Here is an 8,602-nt window from a genome sequence, read left to right on the forward strand (position 1 = left end):
TAAACAGCAGCTTCAGGATTTGGGTTTTTTTTGTTGTTTGGTTAAAAAAAACAAGCTAGTGTTCTTTTTCCAGAATTCACTGAGAGATTCTTAATAACAAGTCAGATGTTAACTTTTTCAGATCATATCCTTGAGTTCTACAAGGAGAGAGTAAACCTGTTAAAGGCTGTTAGACTGTTAACTGTTAACGCTAGTAAAGATACCTTACCATCCATCATATGCCCAGAGTCCATTATAAAATGCCAGACCGACAGAGCTAACAGAAATTTTACTGTCCTTGAAAGAATCTTTAAAGTTCTCAGTTTTTCCTGCAAATAAGATGTAGATTACTAGTCAGTGTTGAAGTTAATTCCTTTAATCCTCACCAGATGAAGACACATTCCAACATGTCTCATTTTGAAACAGCTCACTGTTAAAATCAGTTAATACCAATTTTTATTAATTGATTGGTAGTGTTGCATTTCCTATCCACACCCCTTCTCTGAAAGAAAAATCACAGAATTTATTTGGTTGGAAGAGCCCTCTGGGATCATCGAGTCCAACCTTAGCCCTAACACCACCATGGCACTAAGTGCCATGTCCAGTCTTTTCTTAAACACCTCCAGGGATTGTGACTCCACCACCTCCCCGGGCAGCCCATTCTAATGCCTAACTACCCTTTCTGTGAAGAAATGCTTCCTCATTTCTAGCCTGAACTTCCCCTGGCGCATTTTCAGACTATGCCCTCTTGTCCTGTCATGACTTGCCTGGGAGAAGAGGCTGACCCCACCTCACTACAACCTTCTCTCAAGTCGTCGTAGAGAGCAGTCAGGTCTCTCCTCTGCCTCATCTTCTCCGGGCTGAACACCCCCAGCTCCCTCAGCCGCTCCCCATCAGACTTGTGCTGCAGACCCCTCACCACCTTTGTTGCCCTTCTCTGGACATGCTCCAGCACCTCCAGGTCTTTCTGGTAGTGAGGGGCCCAAAACTGGACATAGGACTCGAGGTATGACCTCACCAGTGCCAAGTACGGAGGGACAATTACTGCCCTGGTCCTGCTGGCCACACTATTGCCGATACAAGACAGGATGCTGTTGGCCTTCTTGGCTACCTGGGCACACTGCTGGCTCATGTTCAGCCAGCTGTTGACCATCACCCCCAGGTCTTTTTCCACTTGACTGCTTTTTAACCACTCTTCCCCCCAGCCTGTAACGCTGCATGAGGCTTTTGTGGCTGAAGTGTAGGACCCAGCACGTGTTCTTGTTGAACCTCATGCCGTTGGTCTCGGCCTACCTATTCAGCCATAGGTCCCAAGAGATCTGGAACTAAAGCATTGAACAGAGAGAGCCTTACTGTTGTGCCACTTCTGTCAGTGGGAAAATTTTTAATGGTCATAGCAGAAGCTAAAATTTTTCCAAGTATACTTATTTACCTTGTGCAAGGAGAACAATTCCACTTATAACAATGATTGTGACAATGATCAATTTAGTAGCTGTGAGAAAATTCTGGAGATAGCTTCCCAGCTTCACACTCAGTGAATTCACGATTGTAATTATCACTAAAAGAAATAAATTTATGAATTTCTGCATCAAATTTGCTAGAATTTAAAGAAAAGTTGCCTTTTAAAACCTTCCCCCCCCCCCTTTATTTACTGTACTGCTTTTTCCTCCCATGGAAGAGAGGAGGTTTTTTAACATACTGTGTTTGGATAACTTCTAAAATAGTGAGGAAAAACAGTTTTTCTGAATTAGATTTTGATAGTACCTATAACAAAAAAAAATATATTGAAGTTACACAGCATTCTGGTAAATACAGAAATAATATTTCCACACTTTTCTTCCTTTTCTGCTAGGGGTATATATATATTACACAGCTGTATCTATCTTAATAAAGAATAAAAGAAACTTAGACCAAGAAAAAGCCATTTTTAAACCTATCCTTTTTGTATGTTGTTGAATTAGTTATTGTGGGAAGGACTTGCTGTACTGTGTTCCAAAGTTTTCTGTTGCTTTCAGCATAGGGCACTTCCTGGTGCCTCCATGAAGATTAACCTATGGAAGTCTCACTGTGGTGAAATGCATTCATTGGTGGGGCTAAACAGAAATCGCTACGCAACTATACATCTTGTCTCTTTTCCTTTAAAAGTATGAATCTTACCAATGGCAGCTGCTGCAAGACACTTGATGACAACTTGGGGTGGTTCGCAACCTGGATAAAAAGGAGCTGATGCATATTCCGCAAAGCTGAGACAAATGATTGCAAATGAACTGGGTTTTGTGACGAGTAAGCTTGTCCAAGAAAACAGAAATGCTGGAATTGGGCCAAATGCCTCCATAAGGTAAGGGTATTCTCCCCCAGATTTTGTGATCATTGTACCAAGCTCAGCAAAACAAAGTGCACCTGAATAACAAGAAAAACATTTATTGTTGGTTTAGTTCATACACTTCCTAAGCTATGACTGGCTAGAACAGGTTATCGCTTTTTAATAGGTAGAAAAGGTAAGGAAATGGATATATACAATGCATCATTACTCTTCTCATGCTTCTGCACATTTTACTGTATATGCAAAATAAAATTTTGATTACTTGTGAGCAATTGGGAAAAATAGACTGAAACTATTAAGTTACAGTCCAGAATTTACTACTCTTGGTGTTTAAGACTTTGGCAAACATTCTGATTTCGCATTGGATTTCTGTTTGAGAAACCAATGCTATAAGAAGCATAGAAGCATGCAAGAAGCATAAGAAGTGACAACTGCACTGGCTGACCTACCTTTTGGAAACCTGAGAAAAATAGACTTGAACAATTTTGAAGTAAAATGTCCACTAAGCTCAGCTTTAAAGTATAGTGGTACTTCTAGACTTATTGCTATAGGTAGCATCTTGCATACAAGTGTTTCGCATATGCTACATACCTGACATAATACCCAAAGAATTCCTTTTTGCTTTACTTCTTGAAATACTGAGATGCTTAGTGCTAAATTTCCAGGTAATAGAATTAGATTTACACAATTACACACGTAGAAAAATAGCAGAAGTGTGTAGCTCGCTGCCAGTAAATTTCACATTTTGCCTGTATTTTAAATGGAAAAGTATTCTCTTTATTACAGTTAGTGCGTGAAGTAAGCAAAACTAAAACTTGCTTTCAAAATGAGCTGAAAATGTGCTTTACAGTTTTAAAAACTTAATTTATATTTTATAAACAGCACATATTTTAAACTTTTGCCTGAGTACTGCTATACTCACCAGGATATGGTTGATTTTGGTCTAGGTGCTGCTGTTAGCCAATTTGTGAAATGAAAGTAGTATGCAGAAACAGCAGATGCAGAGATTTAAGCAAAGATTTGAATTCTTTGCTGACTCACTTACCTAATGTTGCAAGAATTCCGCAAGCTGCCCAGATGGTTAAACAAGGACCCACAGCTCCAACACTGGCAAGTACTGATTTTGGAGAAACAAAAATACCTGAGCCAATAATTGTACCAACAATCATACAGATTCCACTGATGAGGCCCACCTTGAAATAAGATGAGACATTTTGGTAAAGGAATTTCTAATAATTCAATCATTTTTTTCAGTATAATACAGTTATAGTAATTGTCATTAGTGAGTCTTTTTTCCTAGCTTTCAACATATAGTAATATATTAAACTCTGAAGTATCTCTTTTCTTTCTAAGATGCATACATGCTCTGTGGTGTACTCTTGCAGTTTCCAAAAGTACAGTTATTTGGAGTTCACTTGCCTGTGTATTTGCTTTATTAAACTGTCCTCTGGATTATGTGGGTCTCAAGTCTAACCTTGTACAGGTGAACATCCCCTTTCCAGTCTCTGATTAAACACTGAAATTCTTTTTTATGAGCACTTGAGGGATTTTTAATTTTCTAAGCTTCAAAAATTTGCCTTCTTGCATGGAGTCTGTTGTTCAGTAGTTGTTTTTGTTGCCTTGCTTCAGGTATCTGTGCACAGGAATTATCTTCATACTGCTGGGTGATTAAAAGATCATGTTCTCCTGACTTTGTAGTGATCTATGTATTACATGAAACTACTAAAACTTGAGGCATCTCCTGCTAAAAAAAACTCAATGGTATGGGCTACTTAAGTTTTCCTGTTCGTTATGGCTAGGGCTAGTCTAATAACATCAATATTTTTCCAGTCTTCACACCAAACTAAAACCACATAGAGAATCTTTTTCCAGATTACTTAAATTTTAAAGAGGAACTCCACTCCCTCCTGAGCACAAGTGGTATATCTGTTTTCTAAAGCATCCGTAGCTTTCTGGAGGAGACAAATTTTCACTTGTCTTTCTGTAGCAGTGGCTATTTTATGGCTATAAGCACTAACAAACGTTCAGAAGCAATGAGCTGAACAACCCAGTTCAGCCTGAGAACTCTATGTGGAAAGAAACAGTAAAGTTTATAAAGTGTCTCACTTGATCAACTTTGAAGTTATCAGATAGAAAAATAATTCAAATACTTAAAAAAAATATGTATTCTTGCTTTTTAATTGCATTCATAACAGAGCTATTTAACTAGTAATTTGCAGCTTCCTAAAATGTAAGCCAACCACACAATCAAGGCACTAGTACATCACTGCTAAATTGGGACATGGAGGCATGTGCACTGATCCCCCTGCTGCCAACCCCGCATATGCCCACAGACTGAGGATGAGAAGAAAGAGTTTTGCCTGCTTTTGTAGGTTCATTGTTTGGGGTTCGTGACTCTGAATAGATTGTCCATCCTCTTTTCCGTTGGCCTCTCCTTTTCTTTTCCTCAAGCTTTCTTCACCCATTTGGTTTACTTGTTGAAATCTTCAAGGAAATAAAACCAAAGATCAGTCTAGCGTTATTAACGTTTGCCTGAGTTTTACTGATACATACGAGTTCAAAATAGTGCAGTTAAATAGTGCCAGAAAACAAAGCCACAGACATTTGCTGACAGGCAAAGGACTTCCATCTACCTACCTATTCGGAGATTAAATCGAGAATGTGGTATGTCTACTTCACCTTATCCATCTGACTTGCTGTGGATTTCCCTCATACCTACCTGGCAGCGAATGTCTGTTTTCTGTCTCAGGTTACATTCAGCTGGGTTGTCCTTACAGGAACAGTCTAGGTTTTATAGCTTGTCCCTCCTTTGAATTCCTTCAGAGGTCCAGACAAATTGAATCTTTCTCCTAGTTTGTTTTCTTATCTAGGAGACCACCTTTGTGATCTTGGTTAAATTAGGCCTTGTCTCGGTTCCCTGGAGATGCAAGTATCTGCTAAACCAAGGGTTATCTGCTCTAATTGTCTAATTAGCAGCTCTTTGGCTAAAAAAAGAGTCGCCACTCTTCTCCATGTTGACTCAGGGTGAATGTCTTCCACTGAACCTTTTGTTTTCTTTAGAATTAGAATGTAAATAGTTCATTTTCAAATTTAAACTTAGACTTGTGATTTTTTTGGTGAGGATTTTCCTTGTCTTCCATAGTTTGAAATAAAATACAGCCTGAGGTAGTGAAGGAAGTTGATCATGTTAGGACCTGATTCTCAAAGTTGATTCTCTCCTCAAACCCTACAGCTGTAATTACTGGAATCTGTATGTTGAAGATCATTTTGCGGTTATACAGATGGTAAATCAGGAACGTGTCATGTTTAGGCAACTTAGCTAGTATCCAGTAATTTTTGACTACAAGAACAGTGACATTTTAAATTGACAGAACACCTATCTCAGTACTGCTGGTCTTCAAAAACATTTGGGCTATAAAGACATCTGGTTTATATTTTGAATTAAAGATTTTTTAAGAGAAATCGTCATGAATCCAAGTTTTAAGATTAAACCTACAATAGAAGGTTGCCCACATAAGGAATGCAGGGCTTGGGTCACTGAATTTTATTACAGCTTTGTGCCCAACTTCTCTTTTTGAAGTCATGTATTTAGAATGTTTTAATAATCGTCTTTCAGCAATTCATACTTTCACTTACCTTATTTATTTATCTTTGTTTGGTGTTAACCGGGTCCAGGAATCTTTAGTGTGTTTCTTTATTTCTCCCGTTAGATTTAACAGCCAGTTAGACGGCGAGGCATGTCCATGTCTGAAACCAGAATACGCAGAAGCAGCAGCAGCTTAAGTACAGAGGTTATAAAAGGTAATCATTAAACCCATTCTCAGCCAAGAAGCTTTGAGATAGGAACCACAGGTAAACCAATAGTCCAATTAGTTTATCTTTTAAAAAAAAAGTCTTTTCCATTTGTGAGAAAGTTTGTCCAGTACCTAAGTAGTATGCTACATAGTGAGAGTGAACCATAATTTGAAGAGTCTATTTTGATTTTTTATCAAGCAGTTTCTAATTTAGAAATGGTTTGAAAAGATAACCTTGAAGTAATTGTCATATTATGAGTGCATTAAAAACATCTGTGTAGGTGTTAACTTGCATCCTATAAAAATAGTTCATGTTTTTATCTTGAGAAGGTAGAGAAGTGCGAGCAGAAATTTTTCCTTTGTTTTTCATTAACCTGAAAGCAGCTGAATGGGCAGCTTGTGTTCCCTTCACTTGCAGTTCCAATTCATTTTTCATTTTTGTAAATATTTAAAAATATTGCCTTAGTGAAAAATGCCATTCTCTATTTCTACACAGTTATATATCCAGGAGAAAAGGTATTGTTAGTCCTGAATGCTGAAATAAGGTAGCTTCTTTCATTCCAGCTAGTCATCCCTAAAATACTTGCAAAAAAACCCCTTTTTTCACCTCATTGTTTGGGGAATGCAGTCGTACAGCTCCTTTTCTGTATGACATCCAAAGCAGTAAGTCCTGATCAGCCTGACCTAACTTCAGCTGACTTTTTTCAATAAACATTTACTGTTAAAAGATGTACTAGTATTAGTCACTGATGTTAAGAGTTGTTACCTTGTTAAGACAATGTCTCATGAGCAATAGTAGTACAGGATTGGAAATAAGACCAAATTGTTGGACCCAAGTATCAACAAAACTGTATCCTGACACGATTTTACAGGTTTTTTTTTTAACCGTCTGCTTAAGCATGCAGGCTTGATCAACTGGAATTCCCATCTTTTGTAATGTTGATGTAAATCTGTGACTAAAAATGGCCTCTGAGAAAACGCAAAACAGACTTACGTTGGTTTATATTTGCCATGTTTTGTGATGGTTGAGCCAGACTCTGTGCTGTGAGTGTCTTTCTCCAAGACTGAGATTGCAAAGTAATGTCAGTCCTGAAAACAAAACCAAAGCTGTATTGTTTTACTCACTGTCTTACTTTTTCCTCTTGTTTTTCTTGTTTAATTCTCACAGAAATAGAGTTAAGCTTCAAGAGAAGCTCTTCCATCTTAACTAGCTTCTTGTTCAAAAATTGCTATCTGAATAATGGTCAGATAAAATTTCTTTTTTTTTCCTACAGATAAAAGAGAATAAAGAATGTTTAAAATTATAGTCTTAAAGCATACAAAAAGACAGATATCAACAACTTAATCCTTTTTTCTGCATCTTTTAGAAAGACTTTAAAATATTTTTCATGGTAACTGTGATGTAGGATTAAACAAACTCATGTTTTTATATCCATCAATTGCAGATGCCTTATTTGGGATCAGATATTATGTAATGTACTTCTAAGCTCTCTATAGCTGATAATTTTGAAATTAAGATTTATAATCTTATTCCTATGTTTTTCCTGAAATGCCACAGAGGCTATTGAAATAGCTAATGTGAAAAGAAAAAAGAAAGGAGGGGAAATCCATAATGTGGTGCTAACTTTGTCCTTCAAAATGAAGTAGACGCACCTTTCACATCATCTCTACACTGGAATTTCCAGACCAACCAAAAAAAGGGAAAAAACTTACATAATTTTGATGAAAAGATAATGGAGCATGTCATCTTTAATTCCATAGTAAGTAAAGCTTTGCTTAGGAATTTTTTTAGATTTAGTGTAGGTAATCTTTTGAATTTTTGTGCAGATGTATGTTCTATGTGTTTCCTGATGTTTTCAGATGTCTTTTCTTTCTGCATCAGATCCATACTCTGCTTTTGTTACTTCAGATATAATAAAGGCAACATTGAAAACTTGTTTTGAGTTTTTGCCTAAGCAGCTAGTTTCTTTGATCAACCTGGAATGTGTATTTGGAGAGTTCCCATCTATTCAATAGGTGTCTTAAATCTCTGCCAGTGACTTGACCTTAACTAGCCTGTGTTTCCTTATAAAAAACGAAAAGTATCTTCATTTATGGTTTAGTTTTGGTTTAGGGGTTAATCTTCTTGGGATGCTATAAACTTGTTAAAGGATTTGCAGTTTTACCAGCAATCCTTTTCCTCAGCCAATTAAGGAAAAAATAAACATTGAGTTCAAGGATTCTACTGCTATTTTCTTCATGGGCAAGAGAAATGGCATTTTACAGCCATGGGAAAAGACTCCTTCCCTCTCAAATACATACATAGGTGAAGAGATCAAGGAGTTCAAATTCCAAGGGGCTGCAGAAGCAAACACTCTGTGGGCTGGTCCTGTCTAAACAGTGTAGTTTGAACCTTTTCAAATGCTATTTACCAATTAAATTGTAAAAAGAATTTTTCAACTTTAATTCGAGAAACAGCAAGGGCAGAGTATATAAATACACCTTTTATTATCATTAGTCACTAATA

At 37.1% G+C, this 8,602-nt stretch overlaps 1 protein-coding gene across 1 annotated transcript in view; it reads right to left on the reverse strand.

Annotated features, from left to right (window-relative positions):
• Nucleotides 1–6,050, reverse strand: part of SLC7A9 (solute carrier family 7 (amino acid transporter light chain, bo,+ system), member 9) — a 13,607-nt gene extending 7,557 nt beyond the window's left edge. Inside the window, exons 1-7 of the mRNA XM_009709879.1 lie at nucleotides 5,939–6,050; nucleotides 5,725–5,726; nucleotides 4,663–4,786; nucleotides 3,348–3,495; nucleotides 2,137–2,379; nucleotides 1,412–1,537; nucleotides 209–308 (exon numbers count right to left, since the gene is read on the reverse strand). Of these exons, the coding sequence (XP_009708181.1) occupies nucleotides 209–308; nucleotides 1,412–1,537; nucleotides 2,137–2,379; nucleotides 3,348–3,495; nucleotides 4,663–4,767 (722 nt within the window). The 5' untranslated portion in view covers nucleotides 4,768–4,786; nucleotides 5,725–5,726; nucleotides 5,939–6,050. The remainder of the gene's footprint in view (nucleotides 1–208; nucleotides 309–1,411; nucleotides 1,538–2,136; nucleotides 2,380–3,347; nucleotides 3,496–4,662; nucleotides 4,787–5,724; nucleotides 5,727–5,938) is intronic.
• Nucleotides 6,051–8,602: the final 2,552 nt, after the last annotated feature.

Source organism: Cariama cristata, unplaced genomic scaffold (genome assembly GCF_000690535.1).
Source record: "Cariama cristata isolate BGI_N322 unplaced genomic scaffold, ASM69053v1 scaffold15861, whole genome shotgun sequence".
Classification (NCBI taxonomy): Eukaryota; Metazoa; Chordata; class Aves; order Cariamiformes; family Cariamidae; genus Cariama; species Cariama cristata.